Source organism: Pseudorasbora parva, chromosome 2 (genome assembly GCF_024679245.1).
Source record: "Pseudorasbora parva isolate DD20220531a chromosome 2, ASM2467924v1, whole genome shotgun sequence".
NCBI lineage: Eukaryota > Metazoa > Chordata > Actinopteri > Cypriniformes > Gobionidae > Pseudorasbora > Pseudorasbora parva.
The window spans coordinates 35,873,294-35,893,151 of NC_090173.1; the positions used below are offsets into that span (position 1 = coordinate 35,873,294).

Here is a 19,858-nt window from a genome sequence, read left to right on the forward strand (position 1 = left end):
AATCACCAATTGAAAAAACAAAACAAAACAAAACAGTTTTTGCTATTGCACTGATTGATGTCCTGCTTCATTTGTACACCGGTGCCTTGTTGAACCACATTCATCCGCACAAAGCAGCAATGTCAAAGCACAGCCAAAACAAAGTTTTTCCACAAGACAGTCTATGCAGTTTTATTTTTTAACTGCTAGAGGGTCAAACGAGTGTATGGAGTCCATGGACTACTGTTGTATAATACTGTCCTTTCATGAAGAACAGAAACAGAACAAGCTTGTATTAATTATGTTACAAATTTGATTGCACATAATTTAACATAAACCTGAAAGCACTTACATTAGTATTCCATCAAAGGTGTTACGGCTGTAAACTGCTCACGGTGATGTTTAAATGTTTGCCCGTTGGCTGATACAAGGGCATCTGTCATCTGCTCATCTCAGAGCAGCACTCATGTCAGTCTCCTGTGGTATGACACCCAAGAGCATCATCACGAGGTGTAAGATGAGGAGAGGAGCCTGCAGGACAGCAGGAGCAGCAGATCAGATGCAAAGAAAGAAGGGATGTCTTGCTGAATGACAGACAAAACTAAACAACGAACTAAACAAAAGACCAGATAATGGGGAGGAAGTTGCCGTCACTAAACAAAGTGAACCACAGCTAAAAATACAAAATGTGAGATAAACATAATTCAAAGTGTGTGCTAAATATAGACTTGATAATATTAATGGTGAACCAGATTAATTTCTGATTAAAAATATTCTGAAAGTTGTTTGCAAACCTCCATCATAAAATCTCTATCAGACCACAGAATACCAGCTCATTATCATTTATGACATGACCAAACTACAGTTATTTGTGTAGGATTTAGTACACTGCTTTCAGTATATTCAATACATTTTATCAGTATAAGTTTACCTATATTTATCACCATGCGTTAACCAGTTTGAGTTTGCATTTTACATTCAGGACGTATTGTTCATCATATATTTGTTTCACAAGCAGAAACTGACTAGTAGCCACCGGCCAGTTCTCCCTTCAGCCATCCACTTCCTTACTTTAGCACATCCTATTTTTATTGCATCCATCATTTATTGCTCAGGCATACGGGAAGAATGGAGCTCTGCTCTGAATATGGTTAATGGATCCTGAATGAAGAACTTCCTGCACTGCCGATGGGGTCAAGCTTTTGATGGGTCCGCTGGCTATACTTTGGCTTAACAGTGCAAAGAGTATATCTTAAGTGCCAGGTAGGACAACAGTTCACAGAGGCTGTGATGCTTCATCAAAGAGAATTATACACAGATACCCTTTAACAGACTGGGACCACATTCTCTAGATAAAGACATATCCCATGTGCCCTAAATTGATGGGTGTCCATGAGAAACTCTACCATTAGTGTTTTAAGAGAAAATACAGGGGGGCGTAAGCTACTCTAATGGAGGTTGCAGCTGAAAATAATCAAGACTGTAGCAGCCTATAAGACATTCAATATTCACAACATTTTTGCATTTATTTTGGCCTTAAGTGGTTTACCTGGGGCTCTGAGAACAGCATGAATATCTCCAGCCAGGTGGATGCAGGTTGAATCATTCCCCCTTTCTTCTCACAAATTCACAACAATACAAATATCAAAGTATCATTGTGACTTTATATTAAATGGACAAAATCATCTGTATTATAATATTTTCACATGCATTATTACAACATAGTACAATACAACAGGAATATTCCTGACAAAATATTTGACAAAAAATAGGCTACATGGCAGAATTTAAACATTTGTAGACACAAGAGTATTACTGTCTAAATTATAGTGATAAAACCATTTCTTCTGCCACTCTCTCCGCTGAGTGAAATATTTTACTGTCTATGGTGAAATGTGAATTGAATTCATGTCCAGACTCAGGATCTGAGCTAACAGCACCCCCTTCCGTTTAAGTAACTGATTTCATGGTCCAGAATATAGTAGGCTAGATGTAAAAAACAAAACAAAACAAAAAAACAAAAACAAAGATGCAGATGCAGAATATAGCCAACTGTACACAAAAGTGGAATTATGAAAACCCAAATCTACTAAAGTGTTTGTGAGCCTATCTAGCTTGAACTATAGTGTCGCTTCGTGAATGAATCTTTTCACAATCGTTCACGTCCATGCTAATTTTTCCCTTTGAAGTCTCTACTTTTTGAAGCGTGTGATTAGTATCTATTTTTTTTATCATCATCATCATGATTCATAACAAAAAATCTTGCAGCTACATGCAACCTGCAGAACTCAAAAGATTCGACTCGCTAAGATGAATCAAAATCCCCAAAACTACAGTAAATGTTTGACGTTAAACTCTTAAGGTGACTTGAAAAACACCCAATGAAATTCATGATTTAACCCTATGTTTTATCGTCTTAAGTATTTAATACTCCGTTAATGTCTATTCCAGGAACTTGGTGTGTCATTTCCATAGACTGGTCATTTCCCGACAACATATTTGCCGTTCCGCACTACATTTCCCACAATCCCTTGGTATTTGAGCCTGGGCGTGTGAGAGAAAGATTAAAATTGGACCATCTGCAGACTTTGATTTAGCATCAATGGTGAGAACCTACATTGTTTGCCTAAATAGACATGTGAGATGTATCTTGTCATCATGTCTTTTCTATAGCGGAGCTAGAGGTCTATCTAACTACATTTCGTAAAGCTAAATCCGATGTTTGATTAAAGCTATTCGAAAAACCAACTTCGTCAGCTAGCCAACACAGCTAGCCAGCTCACTTTAGGCATGCGAACCACCAGTACATAATCGAATGCGTGTGCTTGCTTGTCTTTCAACATGTTTGCTGTTGTTAATATTGTGTAGTAAATATACATGTTTTGCTTTCCGTTTAATACAATGCTTACAAGACAATTGTCCCGTTTTTCGTAATCACCCGCTAACAAAATCTTGGCTGTGTCTCAAAACAATTAGCTGTCTAGTTTAATAGCATTTTTGTGATCGCACCAGTTAGATTGGGATACATTTTGATTTCGTTTCTGCTGACATACGGCTTCTGCCATTGTTTCTTCTGACCTGACAGATGAAACGTTTTATTTTGTTTTGACGCTGTGTCGGCAAATGTGTCTGGTTGTCTTCGCAGCTTGTGTGTGTGTGTGTGTGTGTGTGTGTATGTAACAAGAGAGCACATAACATTTTAGAGAATGGGTAGTTGACGCATAAGTGTCCATGGATACTAAAATCTTGAGAATTTCAAAATAATATAATACATGGATATCTTAGGTTCTGTAGCCTACCAGTTTCACCATTTTAATCACATTTTTTTCTATTGGTTTATTTTAAATGATCCTTTGGGTTGCTTGGGTTTTTTCATACAAAATACAGATATTCATGTAGTATCTAATAGCTAAAATAAGCACAACGCTGTTTATAAAAGTATTAGATGAACTATTGCATATCACAGACATGCCTATACCATATTTTTTTCATATTATCTTCTTCCTGAGACCCCCCAAAAAGATCTTTTTTAATTAGTATTTTTTCATGTCATTACATAGTTTTTAGAGCATAAGAAACAAATGGATAAAATATATTTTATTCATATGCTATGCCCTTTGTAGTGGGCGTTTGGTTGTTAAAAAAATAAATGTATCAATTTTCATTCACCAATCAATTTTTAGATTTCAAGATTTTTTTTTAACCAAACTTTTTTTTAAAGATCATTCTTAACTAGATAGAATGAATTGAAACACCGTTTAACTTTATGCAATATGTGGCCATAATGGGTAGTCCCTTTCAATTCAATGTATGTATCTATACACTGTATCTAATTAGCATAACTAATGTGTTCTATGTAATGTAATGAAAAAAGAAGTGTAATAATGGGAGTAATAATTAGTAATATTTTCATAATGATATATAATATTTATTTCCCTATTCACTTATGTCTCCTAAAATGCCTGATGAACATAAATCATCATCATTAGTTAGTCCTGGTGTCCTCTAGAGTGGACATGTATGAAACCAGTGCTGTTTTGAGTCAGTTTGATTAGAAACACCATAACATTACCCGAGATTTTGTTTTATGACTAACAGTTTGAAAATTAGTCATATTCAAATGATGATGACAAAATATGGTAGTTTTCCAAAAGAGTGCTAAATTTGATCACTTAACCAAGGAGATGTTGTTGTGGTGAAACATGTGGTCAAACATTTGGTATATTTGAAAAGCCCTGAATGTGCTTTTTAGTGGACTTCTAGATTTAAAACTGTGATGTGGATGGTATTAGAGAAATTTCACTGCAGAGGACAAACGTCTATTCCTGGTTCCAGGAGGATATTAATATATTATTTATAATAATATGATATTTTTTCTCTTTTGTCTATAGGCTGCGGCAGATCTTTTCTACAGGGTTTTGCTGTATTTTAAGCTGTACTAAACCACGCTTCGATTGATTCTCAGGAGGATCTGTGGCAGGTGCCACTATCACTGTACCCTCACCTGACATCAGCCACAGTGTAAGAATATGATGTGCACTTGCATTTATTGAGTTATTTGAAAACTTCAGTGGTAAAAAAAAAACCTCTTTTTGAAAAAAAAATTTTTTTTTTAATGATCTGATTCATGATTTGTATGCAGACCAAAATGGAAGCTAGTTTTGGAGCCACGTTTCCAGCAGTCCCTCAAGTGGCAAAAGGTCAGCATTATGTGTTGGACTACTTTGGAGTCTGAGTAAAGACTGGAAAATGGTCACTTAAAAATAAAAATGGCTAAAAAGATGATGACCATTTAAGTGGTCATCAGGGAAACAAAATATTAAAAATGATGTATGGTATAGCTGTTTTAACCTTAAAAAAAAGAAGAAAAAACGAAAGATTGTCAAATAGACTTAACATTTACATTTTGAGTGTTGTACTTCAAACCATTTTGAAAGTAATTACTAGTGTTGAAAATGACGTAGATCAGCATTGATTGGATGAAATCCATCTGAGCATTTGCCTAGCAACAAGATCCGTCGCTTGTAACTGTGCTCTTTCATTTCAGCGGAAACTAATTACAAACAGCATCGCAGAACCCCTTCAACCTCCAGCACTCTGACCTACTCGCCTCGTGACGACGATGATGGCATGGTAATCACAACGCAATCCCTTTTCAAAACAGCCAATCACATTTACATAACGAGGAACGAAAATCAAGAACCTCACGATTTTGTCTTTGACCTGCATCACAAGGGGCTTTTGGATTAGCTGATTCGCTGTTTGGGCAGTTCTTAGTTTTGATAAACGCATCTGATAAATTATTGTTTTGTGTCTGATTTTTCTGATTATTTGTAGACTGTTTCTGAGTGGCTATATATACTGTTTGTTTTTTTTGCCAGACACCACAGCATTGTTTCTACAGAAGATGTTACAGTGTTTTCCCACTGTCAGTCATTTTGCACATTCACAGGAAAGTCCATTAATGAGAAGTGGGAAATTGAATTAGTTGAATCAGAATTATTTTTAGTTAAGGACTATATTCAGCATCATAAACTGTATATATATAAAACATTTTTTTAGCTTGAACTGAAAAACAGTCTGTGCTTGCACAGAAAATACGGCTGTATTAGTTTCTTTTTTATGTTTAGCCATTTTGCCTCTAGATATGTTGTAGGGTGAGTTGTTTATAAATTAATAAATAAAAACAACCTGTTGAATGGAGATCCATGATGTGTGAGATGAGAATAAAATGAAAAGATTATAAGCATTCCCTTGTTACAATAGTGCTTGATAATTTGAGAAAAAAATATAACTATATAATGTAATATTGTGCAGAATCTATCAGGGCCACTGAAGCCTCATTAATAGGGCACATATCATGTGATGAATACTTCTCCAGAGAAGGTTATGTTCAGAGAATAAGTTGCTCTGCTACTTGCAAACCCTGTAAATTGCTCAGTTTTTGGAAGTTAAAGGGATTGTTCACCCAAAATTGAAAATTATCATCATGTACCCTCAAGTGGTTTCAAACCTGTATGAGTTTCTTTGTTCTGCTGAACACAAATGGAAGAATGTTTGTAAAAAACCAGAGAGAACAACCATTCACTACCGTAGTATTTCCCCTCCTACTATGGTAGTGAATGGTTGTTCTAAGTGGTTCGAATACATTTTTTGTGTTTAGCAGAACAAAGAAACTCATACAGGTTTGAAACAACTTGAGGGTGAGTACATGATGACAGAATTTTCATTTTTGATGAACTATACGTTTAAGGTTAATGTATGACGATCTGCTTTCTGGAATACCCTCAAAATGTAATTCGATAAACTTAAAAAAAAAGTTTAAAAACAAATAAACTGACTCTGTCCCTGCAGCCGCCCATCAGTACCCCTCGTCGCTCGGACTCTGCCATCTCGATTCGCTCCCTGCACTCCGAGTCCAACATGTCATTGCGCTCCACATTTTCCCTGCACGAGGAAGAGGAAGACTCAGTGAGTGTCAGCAATCTTCTGTTTCCCTTTCACATGTTGATCTAGCATAGTGACGCAAAAGGCTGACAGACAAACACCTTTGCCCATCAGGAGATTGACTTTCTTTCTCTCTCTCTCACCCTTGCTCTCTTTTCTTACCCAGGAGCCGCAGGTGTTTGCAGAGCAGCCCTCAGTTAAGCTTTGTTGCCAGCTGTGCTGCAGCGTGTTCAAGGACCCCGTCATCACCACCTGCGGAGTGAGTCAACCAGCCCCGTCCCCTTACCTCGCCCTCAGGATAGGGCTGTCTGTCATGATCTGGTTTCAGGCCATGTATTGATTTCCTGTCAGTTTGGGCCATGAACAAGCACGCCTCATTGACCTGTTTCCTACGGCACTGTCAGGCTGTTGAACACCACAGTACAAGTGTCTGTTGAGAGATGAATTACATTTAAAATAGCTGAGTTGATGAAAAAGTCAAATTCGGCTCTTATTTACTCTCATTGTGTTCTCTTTCTCTTCCTCTGTCCCCTCAGCACACATTCTGCAGGCGATGTGCTTTGACCTCAGGTAAGCACAGCATATTCAATCCAAGCATTTGTCTTGCTTTCACCTTTCCCAAGATGACCGTTTCGGCCAGTAGTGGAAGTACACAATTTACACAATTACAATTCAGAATTACAGTTGGCCAGTAACTTTAATAGGAAACTTTTCATCAGTTGAATGAACAATAGTTGCGCTTACGGGAGCGAGTGTTGTAATGTGATTCATTAGCCAAACAAAGAAAAAACATAAAATAAACAAAGTAAAACATTTATTTGACTGATAGTTATGTTTTTTGCTTTTTTAGATTTCTATAGATATTGTGATAATATCAGTATCATTAATTATTTTGGCCATGATAATCATATAGTGAAAATCTGAAATTGTGACAGTCCTAATGCAAACAAAAAACTTCTGTTGTCATTCACAAATTTCACCTCTGTGGGAAATCTACCATCTAGAATAAATCAAGGTGTCTTTTTTTCCAACTCTGTTTTGATGCTTTTGTGAGGTTAATCATTTATAGCTGGTAAGAAATATTAATAATTTAGTTTTCTTCTTTTTGCGAAGTAATCATAAACCTCTTTTTGCTTTGCCATTAATAAAGTATGGAGTGCAATTTAATGTTAAAAAATAAATGTAATGCAGTTTCTGCAACATAACAAAATTTGAAAAGATAAGGGGGCTAAATTATTTCTGAAATGTATCTGAATATTTATTTACAATTTCTAAAAGTGCTTTCCATTAGCAGAAGTGGCCTTAAGTTTTTTTTGGACTTTGAACTCTGTTCTAGATTCATTTCCTCTCCTTGCTGAATGTTTTTTTTTTTCATGCTTGATTTATGCAAAAAAAAAAAAAGAGAGTAACACTTTTGTTTTGCCAAAAACCTTGTTATACAGAGAAATGCCCTGTGGACAATTCCAAGCTAACAGTCGTAGTGAATAACATAGCGGTGGCTGAGCAAATTGGTGAGCTTTTCGTTCACTGCAAGTACGGCTGTCGGCCAGCTGCCTCAGGCAAACCCGGTGCCTTTGAGGTTGACCCACTTGGCTGTCCTTTCACCATCAAGCTCAGCACCCGGAAGTGAGTATGCAGGTTGATTCCTTTCACAATGTTAGCTTTTAATTGCTGTTGTTGCGACATACTCGTGCAGAGGGAGCATAATGACTCTGTATTATGTGTGGCGGCAGAGATCATGAAGTAAGCTGTGACTACAGACCTGTACGCTGTCCCAACAACCCCAACTGCCCCCCACTGCTCACCATGAACCTGGAGGCCCATCTGAAAGAATGTGAACACATCAAGTGCCCTCATTCTAAATATGGGTATGGAAATTTGGAAAGACATTCTTTCCTTATATTCCATAGTTGGAAATAAAACAACCCTGAATTTATCTCTGCCAAATTTTCTCCAGTTGCACCTTTATTGGGAATCAGGATACGTATGAGACGCACCTGGAGGTGTGTAAGTTCGAAGGGCTTAAGGAGTTTCTCCAGCAGACGGATGACCGATTCCATGAGATGCAGGTGACACTGGCACAGAAGGACCAGGACATCTCTTTCCTGCGCTCCATGCTGGGCAAACTCTCTGAGAAACTAGACCAGTTGGAGAAGAACTTGGAGCTTAAGTTCGGTAAGGAAACAAAGCTATTTCTTAACCGCTTACTGTTTTTAAGCCAAAAGATGCATGAATGTTTGAATTGTTGTTGTTTTCTTGTGCTAATGTGGCAGATGTGCTGGATGAGAATCAGAGCAAGCTCAGTGAAGATCTGATGGAGTTCCGACGAGATGCTTCCATGCTGAATGTCGGTCTATTTTCACTCTCATTTTATCTAATTTAAGACATACAGTTTTGGTGTTCCAGTATTAAGAGCTTTCTAACTCATCCCTCTTTTTGCAGGATGAACTGTCCCACATCAATGCCAGGCTCAATATGGGTATACTGGGCTGTGAGTCACTTTCTCATGTATACTCCAAATTTTTGAGTATAATGAAATATGTCATCATCTGACTGTATGAAATGTTGTGCAGCCTACGACCCGCAGCAGATCTTTAAATGCAAGGGTACGTTTGTGGGACACCAGGGTCCGGTGTGGTGTCTGTGTGTGTATTCTACCGGTGATCTCCTCTTTAGTGGGTCATCAGATAAGACCATCAAGGTAATACCACCTGCCATGAGCAGTCTGTCCCTTTGGTTTCTGAGTAGCCCTCTTCATCTAGATTCATTTTCTGTGATTGACATAGGTTTGGGACACATGCACCACATACAAGTGCCAGAAGACCCTAGAGGGCCATGACGGCATAGTGTTGGCATTGTGCATTCAGGGGTAAGCATTTGGAGGAGTACTTTTACATTTTTCATAATCTTTTATCAAAATCTTAAACAACTTTTCACTGACAGTCAGTGTTGTGTATTAAAGGTAGGTAGGTAGGAATTGGTTAAAAAACTTTTTTTTCCAAATTTGTTTAAACTTTCTTTATATATCAATACATAATTAAAATGTAAGTACTCTGAAAAAGAAAGTTTAAAAAATGAGTGTCTGTAGACCTCTCACGACTCTTTTTAAAGACCGCTCATTATTTCCATTCACTCCACCTTCTCCCTTCTGGGCTCTTTCTAAAGCCATTCCCCCAAAATACATGAACGCGCTACACCGGCCGCTCAGCTGGAAGACGCATTATTTAGACGCATAATATATAGACATCATGTCAGAATCACATGTAATAAAAAATCATACTTTATCAGTATGAATATAAACAAATAAGATGTATTTTAGTACTCACTATCAAGCTAGAATACCGGTACTGGTAAAGTTTAAAATATATATATTTTGTGATTTGGTAACGAGCTAGTTATATTTATAAGGCAAAGAAAATGGGTAGCATTATGTTATTCCAATAACATCAGTTATACTGTAACGAAGATGAATTTCATGTAAGATTGCATGTAAGAATTTCCATGATGAAAGCATTGATTAGTAGTAGCTAAAGCTAACTTAGCTCTAAAAAAAAGTTCCTGGATGCGGTGTACTACCTTTTACACATGCATTTTGTTATGTAAAGTTACATTTTACGAAATTCAACACAACAGCGTATGAGTATTTATCATATCAAGTGTATAATGTTGTAACTTTATGCTGAGTAATGTTATGTTAGCTATATTAGGCAGCTTCATGTGCTCTTTATACATTGCTTCATGAAAACATAAACCACATTTTTTTAAATCAAAATGAAAGATTACCTGTCCAGCAGAAATACAGCCAGCAATGAGTCGTTTTTGAGGTCCCTCAGTTCTCGCCATCGTTGAAAAGCCACACAGATATTTACTCGCGTTTGATTTCTTTGTTTATCTAAAGACTTTCTGTGCATTGCCTTTTCTCGTACTGTCTTCCTTTTTTGCATTGTTTGCCTTCACTGACTGTAAAACCCTGCACTGTGAATTTTGAATGTGCTTTCTCTGCCATTTTCTTGCCTCTTGAACTGCTCAAATCAAACGAGCGCGTGCATGTGGGCAGATCCTAGCGAAAGCGGTGGTCGCCATGGTAGCGAGAGAGAGTGACAGTCGCCCAAGCCAATCATTTGTTTCGTCCCGAACGGAAATAATGAGCGGTGTTTATTGCAGATTAAAAACGTCTAGAGTCACTCGATTTTTATACTCTCCTTTTCAGAGTACTTACATTTTAATTATGTATTGACATATAAAGAAAGTTTAAACAAATTTGGACAAAAGTGTTTTAGATCAGTCCTACCTATCCAACCTTTAAATGTTACAGCTAATAATAAAAATGGACAATTATTTTGAGTAAAGGATTGGGAAAAAGAAAAGGGGTTGCAAATATTTCATGTTGGTTTTAAGCGGACAGGAGATCTTATATTATAAAATATATTATGTTCTTCTTTCTTCTGCAGGAATAGGCTGTACAGTGGGTCAGCTGATTGCACGATCATTGTGAGTGTTCCTGAAATGCATATATCAGCTCATGTCAGGCCTGTCCTGGATGTGCGCAACGACACATTTTGTTAATATTTAAACAGAAATTTGTCAACCGACTATTCTTACCCCGCCCCCCCAAAGACTACCGTATATATATGCGATCCATACTAAATTCAACTTAAAATAGGTCAGATACATGCAATGTGCTTGCCTTATGATCATTGTACACTGTAAAAGACAAACAAAAAAAAACAATCATGTCTCCAATTAATTCAAAGATATTCAATATGGTCAACTGAAAAATTTAGATGTGATCAGTCACTAGAAAATGTTCAATTGGAGAGATGATTTCTTTATCTTTTTACACTGTATATTAAAATTGAGTAATGCTTAAGCCACCAAAGATGCATTTATTCAACTTAACTGAATCATTAGGTAGCGCAGGAATAAATTAAAACCTAATAGCCTATTATGAACAGATTTCCTCAAATTAAAGTTAGTCCAAATAATTCAGTGCGTTAAAATGTTAGCACCCGGGTTTGAACTTTCTTCTCGTGGATGAAAAGTCGCAAAAAAGTTTGACATGTACTGACAACTATACATTATTTAAGCGTATTCTGTTTGTTAGGGTGTTGCTATAGCAACTTTTCAAGTGTCAAGTAAGTTTCATTCATAATGTTTCTCCTTTAACCCGATATGAAATGTCATACTGTACTGTCCCTCATAACTGGTCGTAGCAAGCTTAATTATATACTATTGGGACACAACATTGAAGAAAATGGAAAAATGTTGTGTAGGCTGTCAAAATACTCCCTCGCCTTGCTCATCTTCCGAGTGGATATTTCTCTGAACCTGCCACTAGTGCCACAGAGAAAACGAATGCATGTTAAATCTGATGTAAAATAATTTTTGTTTTCCACTCTAGATATACACGTCAAAATAATATAAAAATAAAAAATACATAATATTAACATTAGAACAATATAAACATAACCATTGTAAAAATATAAAGCAACACATTTAAATGTGCAACAACAACAAACATATTTTTATGTTTTTGCAAGTCAACTGGCAGCAGCAGTTTAATAAGTAGTCGACTAGTCTCGCACATCCCTATTCATGATATATATGCGCTTGCTCTTCCTCAGGTTTGGGATATCCAGAACCTGCAGAAAGTGAACACCATCCGGGCACATGACAACCCCGTGTGCACTCTGGTGTCCTCTCACAACATGCTTTTCAGCGGCTCTCTCAAAGCCATTAAGGTCAGTGGCTCTCGTCAAAGAGATGTGCGTGTCTGCAGGCACGAGCCCAACCAAGCAGCTAATATTAAGCTTTATTCTGCCCCATTTGCTGATGTGCACGTTAGCTGTGTACGGCTTTCTTAAAATTATGTGGAAAATATGGTCCGTGCTCCAGCAGAGAAGAGAAAAGCACTGACTTGGGTTACTGAGGCACAAGTGGAGACTGAATTAGATTCACTTGGCTCTGAGAGCTCGTCTGAAGAGCACACGCTGTGCTCGTATCACCATGGTGATGTGTGGGAGGAATGAGGGAGTGGAGGCTTAATGTTAGAATGATCTCATCTCTCTGGGACTTTCCAGTTTGTCGTTTCTGATTATTCTTTAAGTGATGCAACATCTTTCTTTATCTCTATCTGTAGGTATGGGATATTGTGGTCACAGAGCTGAAGCTAAAGAAGGAACTGACTGGCTTGAATCACTGGGTTCGAGCTCTTGTTGCCTCTCAGAATCATCTGTACAGTGGATCTTATCAAACCATAAAGGTTAGAAGTGTTCAACTTTGAACTGCTTAAATAGAAAACAGCTCTGTCAGTTGCTTCAGGAACGCCCAGACCATATTATAAAGGACAATATGCAGGTTGATTAGATGTTCAGATTTGACATCCGGTCATGCTCGCCAAGTTTACGTTCTCCTCGCAGAATCTGTGAGATCTAAAAGATGTCAAATAGATTTATTTATTTACATTCATAAAAAAAGTAAATATTACGCTGTAAAAAGTCTGCATGTTCTGTGCAACTCTGTGAATGCCATTCGCTGGGCCAGCCTGACAAATTTTTGGGTCATGATTTGAGCATGTAGAATCAAAATTCATAAGACAGTTGTCAGGATTCTTCGGTGATTTCAAATCTAAAATTGAATCGTTAGCTTTGTGAGCAGCTTTTGGAGATTTTGATGTTTCCCTATTAAAAAAGAAAGGAGATGCTAGGGGTGTAACTGCACACACATTCGTACCAAACCGTTTCGGTTGCAGTCTTTAACAGTTAACAGTTGGCTTATTTTAAGTGCGGAACATACTTCAGTCTGAGTTCCCACACGAACATATTAAGTATTATTCAAAACTCAAATGATAAATGCCGTTTTGGAGCTCTTTAATGTGACGTGATTGATCACAGTAGGCGCGTCAGTTCAAACACAGGTGCGCGAGTGAGCGCGATCATCTCTTCCTAAAGAATAAACATGAATTAATGTCTCTTAAGCTATGTTGAGGATACGTTACAATTTAATGAAATGTATCATATGTCGTGTAATCTCTCAATCAGTGTTTCAAGTGCCGGAAAGACAAATCAGCTTGCAATGTCCTGTAGCATCACATTTACCTCAGAAGTCATTCAGTGTCCACAACTGTTAGTTTACTAGAGAAACAAATTATTTCGCTAAATATATGCACTATATTTGCCTATATATTCATTATATTCTACTTAACCTGTTAGTGATGTCTTATGTAATGTATGTTTAAATAAATCTGTCATGATTTGACAGCCGTGTATAAATGATCAAGACAATGAATTAAATTATAATTAGATTTAAAAGGTAATGTGAGGCTTATGAGTGTTGATTATTATATCTAAAAATAAATAACTGGATTGATAGTAGGGCTCTGTTGTTAACCTTTATATTACAATGTGTAGCCTAAGTAAAGACTCCCTATATTTACATTATATTTAAAAAAAACTTTTAGTTATAATTGAATTAATTTAAGGACAGACATCATTTAGTAAACCACTGTTGAATGAAAATAAATAAAAAGCAATTTTGTAAAACTGGTGTACCGTACCGTGACTTCAACCGAACTGTCAGTTTTGCATACCGTTAGATGCACATGCTTGACTGAAACAGCTGCCCGAGAGGCATTTCAAAGATGGCCGCTGAGTGAAATGAAATGTAATGAAATATAAAAGGTTTTCATGACAACCTGCCAAAGTAAGTTTAACTTGAAGAAAATGACATACTTTACTATTGTACAGCAGATTGTACTGTGTATTAACATTATTGTTAAAGTTTTATGAATTAAACTGGTTAGACAAACTTTCTGATCATTAAAATGTTATTAAACCAGTAAAGCAGAATCTTGACCACTTAAAATGGAAATTGGGAAAAATTATTTGTGATTAAAAATGCTCTATCTTTTTTTTTTTTTTAACCATGGTTTAAAAACCTTTGAACAGGATCCCTTACGTAAATTCAGTTTTTTTTCTTGTGTAAATATGCACATTGTTTGTGTATTAATTTTATGTCAGAGAGCTTATTTAGGGCAGTACTAAATAAAACCCTTTTTATCAACCTGTATTGTTGTAACAGAAATATCTGAATTTCAGATTAGAAGCGGTTCTCATGCATTCCTTTTATTGTTCAGTCTAACTGGTAAAAACAAGAGTAGCTCTCAGAGTTTTTTTGTGAAACTAGATAAGACAGATAAACTCGAGCTGCTTGTCTCAAGTTGTCTAATTAAGGCTCCAGAGATTGCAGGCAGGAAGCAGAGTTTAGGAAAATGCTCACAGAGGGAAAAAATGAACACAAACACTCCACTATACAACCATAGCTGTCTATGTCTATCTAACCCATTCTCTGCATTTATAAAGATTTCAAGCATTTGTTTGATTTGATCAAAAAGTATAATTGAAGAAAAAAACAAACCTTAAAAAAACAGTAAAAACAGTGTGACATAAGGCAATGAGCCACACAACCCACAGAGCATCGCACATCTAATATATATATAAAAAAAGGTCCCGGTTTAAACTTTTGCCAGTCTTTGATCATAAGTACAAAATATATGTGAAAATATTGCTAAACACTAAAATATGTACAACTTTTAAAGTTGTTATACATGGAGACTACCGTGATTATTCCCCTACTCCACTGGTGGCCGGTTACGGCTGAGCTTTTTGGCACTCTTCTCATCTCCATGGTAACAGTGAGTTCTCTGATTGGTTGATCCAAGCAGAATCTTTCTAAAGGATTAGTAGTATCATTCTGCCCTACAAAGGCAAAAGACCTTAACTCACTGGAGTGTGGAACTGAGAAAAATGACTTTAAAGATTTTTTGTTGTCCAGCCAAATTAGTTATAGGTAGGACACTGGAAATCTGGCATTTAGATGTTTTAGTAATGACAATTATCTACATACACTTTTTTTTTTACTCAAACTTGACTTTTGACCCCTATTTTGAAGTTACGGCACTCTGCCTTTGTATTGTCTGCAAAAAATGTGGAGTCATGCCAAGGCAAAAGGCAGTAACTTCCATATTATCAATATTTGGTTGCTGATCACCATTTGCAAAATCAATATAGTAACACCTTTATAAAATCTAATGATCATGGCATTTATTTTGGATGATTTACAATTAATTATAGCCATCTTATTATTATTAAGGACACAATACCTCTAGTAAAGAGAATCTTCATTGGTGTGCAGCAAAACTTACAGGTTGATAGGTGACACTGAATTATATGAACAAGATAAGATTATTTCTAATGAGTAAACATTTGCATATATAATGCAAAGATATAAAAAATAGAACAAATAAAAAATCTTGTAAAAATGCATGTGATAAATAAGACAAATAGCAAACAGTGCCGCTGGTTAATCAAGGGTTAAGTTTGGCTATCACGCTATTATATTTTGGCTAATGACAGCGCTGACTGGATCGGATTGCCCATTCATAGGCTAAACAGAGTAATTATTTATTGCAATATGTTTTTAATGTTTTTATCTAGTAAAAAAAGATACAATAGGCTACATAGCTTATACTTTTACATCTTTGAATGAAAATCGCCAAGCCTAAAAGGACAACTTTTAGATTGATGTGACAGGAATAATTCTCAGAATGCTTGTGGATTAAACATCTCCGATGACGTTCATTGGCATGGATTTTATCGGGTTTACAAGAAAAGGTAGGATATATGGATATAATTGCGAACTGTTACTAGCCTACTGATTGTATGCGTGATCGCACGCTGTCACTGCATTCGAGTAGCCTACACACACTCGTGCAGTGGGCAGCCCCAGACTGCCTGACAGCGCGATGAGAGAATATTCTGCATTATGAAAACATATATGACAGTACACAGGCTACACCGTAACTCAAACGCGGCAAACTTTAATAGACATTAATACAAAGGCGGGACACCATAACTGCATGTCGGTACTGTAACTTAATTTAGACGCATGGCTAAACAAAGGCAGAGTACCGTAACTCAGTTTGAGTGTTCTAAAACCAAGGCAAAGAGCGGTAACTGCTGTTACGGTGTTCTGCCTTGGTTTCTCCTGGGCTTTTGGAAGTTACTGTTCAGACAATCCATAATTTTCTCGAAAAAACAACATAATTGACTAACGATATTTATCCACATGATAAAGGAGGTCTTGAAAGTCCCAAAAATGTCAATAACTCATTTTCGACCAAAAACGAAGTTACGGCCTTTTGCCTTTGCACGGCAGCATTCTCCACCAGTGCTTTGTCTACATTTTTTGTCTACATTGTTTTACATTCTTTATGAATCTGATCATATTTTGACATTTCATTTAAAAGTTGCATACTATCTAGTGTGAATAAATGTATTGGTCGGTATACTCTTTCCCTTCAGATCTGGGACATCCGTTCTCTGGAGTGTGTGCATGTTCTCCAGACCTCTGGAGGCAGTGTGTACTCTATTGCAGTCACCAACCACCACATAGTTTGTGGCACCTATGAGAACCTCATTCATGTAAGATGTACTAAGTATTAATCTCTATGCTTTGCAGGGCTTCACATACGAGGGTAATGGTCATGGAACACTTGGAAATGTCAGGGCGTTTTTAACATTTCGGTTTCTGCTACTTTCCCTATGAACCAGGTTTGGGACATTGAGTCCAAGGAACAGGTGCGGACGCTGACGGGCCACGTGGGCACAGTGTACGCCCTGGCTGTCATCTCCACCCCTGATCAGACCAAAGTGTTTAGTGCCTCCTATGACCGCTCTCTCAGGGTAAGGACAAGGCTTGGTGTGGAATGTGAAATAAGGGGTGAGTTGTGAAACCTCTAATGCATTGATTGTTTTACCTGTTCAGGTGTGGAGCATGGACAACATGATCTGCACCCAGACTCTGCTGCGGCACCAGGGCAGCGTGACAGCGCTTGCTGTATCAAGAGGAAGACTGTTCTCTGGAGCTGTAGACAGCACAGTAAAGGTTAGAGGCTCTTGCAAATAGTTTGGGGAGGCTGCTTTTAAACTGTTATTTGCCAAGTCTGACAGCATTTAGAAGTAACCCTCAATACAACTAAAAAAGACTCAATAAAAACAGTAATGAACAGCAGTTTTTGCCTTTATATTCTATAAAAACGTGATCAGCATGTGCAAACAATGTCACGTAAATAATGGCTGTTACATTTGTCACACTACACTGTAACTCATTGTAAAGACTACCATTTTAAAAGCAGCTGAGCAACACTGTTCATACCATTCCTTGAACCATTTAAATCTACTGTATATGAGCTCTAACAGTTGATTCTGTTCCTTTCCTCAGGTATGGACATGCTAAAATGACCCGTGAGCATTAGGATTTGTCAACAAATCTCCTGAAACTCTGAACTCTGATACACAGACTTCTCTACGAGTATGAATAATAATATTATTCAAGAGAAAATTATAACATACATTGGACAGGCATCTGTCCTGTGTGAATTTTGCAGTAAAATGTTAGACAAAAGTCATCTGGGTTTATGCGCTGGATGGATGGTGCTTGTTTGCTTTCCACATACCAGACACTTCTCGAGCAAACAGAACCTTCAAACCGGCTATCTTTATAAACACCCAGCAGAACGCAGCCAACGACAGTATTTTATATACACAGATAAGATCATTTCCTATAAAAAGTATGATTTAGATTTGGTAAGATTTCAACTCAGCTGAATCCAGTCCAAGGTCATGTTCCCAACAGACCACGGAAATGTTGCTGTGATGGATGTTTAACTTTGACCTTTGTGAGTCACAGTCTCATGACTGAGTGAGTGCCTAAGTTTGAGTCTGATGCCAGTGGAGATGCATGAAGTGACCATCATCCCAGGGCTGAATGAAGACCTACACTAAACCAACTTGGGCCTAAAACAGCAGAGCATTGACAACGCAGTGCCCATGTTTTTATCTCAGATTTGACAGTGCCAACTGAGCGCCCAGAACTGCTCAGATATTTTCGAACTGCCTGTTGACCGATGTAAATCCTTTGTATGACGGTGTAATGACCTAATCATCCATCATGCTTGTGTAAATAATGCAATGTTTCCTTACCAAAGGTGCAACTGCTTCACGCATGGTTTCATGTTTATCATGGAAGCCAGATTTTGTCCATGCAAAGCTAGTAAGACTTTTAACAGTGTGTTTCATGCTGGTTACTAAATCATTTTGTACAGAAAGTTCTAATTAGTTTGAGTGTAAGGCACTTAATTCATTATCACCGAGCATCCCAGCATAACTTTAAAGGAACAATGAGGTGAATGGAGGGGAACACAATCTTGTGTTCAACGTGAGGTTGAGTTCCTTGCTGAGCTTAATGGGACGGTTCACCCAAAAATGAAAAGAACTTTACGTGCTGTTCCAAACCTCTGACATATTCTTCTGTTGAATATAAAATGTTAATATTTTAGATGAAAGATGATTGAGATAATGAGTTAGGTTATTAGCAGAGGCGGAGAGTATTTTTACTTTCTACTCAAGTACATTTTTGATACTTTATCAGTGTTTTTCTTTGGAAAACTTTTACTTAACTGCATTCCAAAGCATTATATATAACGTCATACCTTTTACTGCACTACATTTCATGAATAAAAGTTGTTTTCTGACCTTTAATACTTAATTTCATAAATAAATGTTGTACTTGAGTAAAGATATACAATACTACATATTTATGTAATTATTACTAATTAAGTATTAAATGATATTCAATATGAGGTGTATCGCTGTAAAAAGTACAATATTATGTTGTGAAGTAAAAGTTATCCAAAGAAGAACACTGATAAAGTACATATACTTGAAAAACAAAATTACTTGAGTAAAAAATACTTGAGTACTGTCCACCTGTGGTTAATGGACACAAAAACTGGTTATCAAAATTATTTAAAGTGAGTAATTTGATAGAAATGATATTGTTGGGTGAACTATCCCTTTAATGTGACGCGTATTGGCTAAGACAAAAGGCTTACAAAAAAAAAAAAGCTGCTATTTTGGATCTCTCAGTGCCTTTTGGTGGCATGGAGCTACTCAATCCAGCTCCACACAAATAGAACAATTATGGAAGTAACGAACAGATTTGAGATATTAGTCTTGTTCTCATATTTCCCCTCATTAAGGTTATGGCAGGATGTGATGTTTAATAATGTTCACATGCAAACTACCATAAAAGTTTCTTGTATAAAATACATAAGACAGATTTTTAATGCTTGTATTAAGTGAACTTGAGTCTTTTATATTCAGTCGCTATCTTTAACTTGCACATAACGTGCCGTTGACTCCCTCTAGTGTCCTTAATACATATTCAGTTATATCAAATAAATCTTTGAAGGGTTGTTGGTACCAGATTGTTCGGGTTTTTTTGTGTGTGTGCTCACTATTGTATATTTGAACTATTGAAACACTATTGTGTTAAGCAATTTCCAGCTGGCCTTGGTGTTCAGTAATTGGAC

General features: G+C 36.9%; 1 protein-coding gene across 2 annotated transcripts; it reads left to right on the top strand.

Moving 5' to 3' along the window:
* Nucleotides 1–2,445: 2,445 nt before the first annotated feature.
* traf7 (TNF receptor-associated factor 7) lies at nt 2,446–19,748 on the top strand. 2 transcript variants are annotated; one of them, XM_067418516.1, is made up of 21 exons: nt 2,446–2,584; nt 4,371–4,500; nt 4,622–4,679; nt 5,027–5,112; nt 6,334–6,450; nt 6,593–6,685; nt 6,963–6,996; nt 7,869–8,052; nt 8,160–8,294; nt 8,384–8,601; nt 8,700–8,773; nt 8,869–8,917; nt 9,000–9,127; nt 9,213–9,295; nt 10,878–10,917; nt 12,051–12,167; nt 12,566–12,688; nt 16,788–16,907; nt 17,037–17,168; nt 17,251–17,370; nt 17,707–19,748. In XM_067418516.1, the coding sequence occupies exons 3-21, from the start codon at nt 4,628–4,630 to the stop codon at nt 17,719–17,721; spliced, it is 1,920 nt and encodes a 639-aa protein (XP_067274617.1). In that variant the 5' UTR covers nt 2,446–2,584; nt 4,371–4,500; nt 4,622–4,627; the 3' UTR covers nt 17,722–19,748. The 2 variants fall into 2 exon arrangements, with proteins under 2 accessions (XP_067274617.1, XP_067274609.1); XM_067418508.1 differs by lacking the exons at nt 2,446–2,584; nt 4,371–4,500 and having other exon boundaries at nt 4,616–4,679.
* The last annotated feature ends 110 nt before the right edge of the window (nt 19,749–19,858 follow it).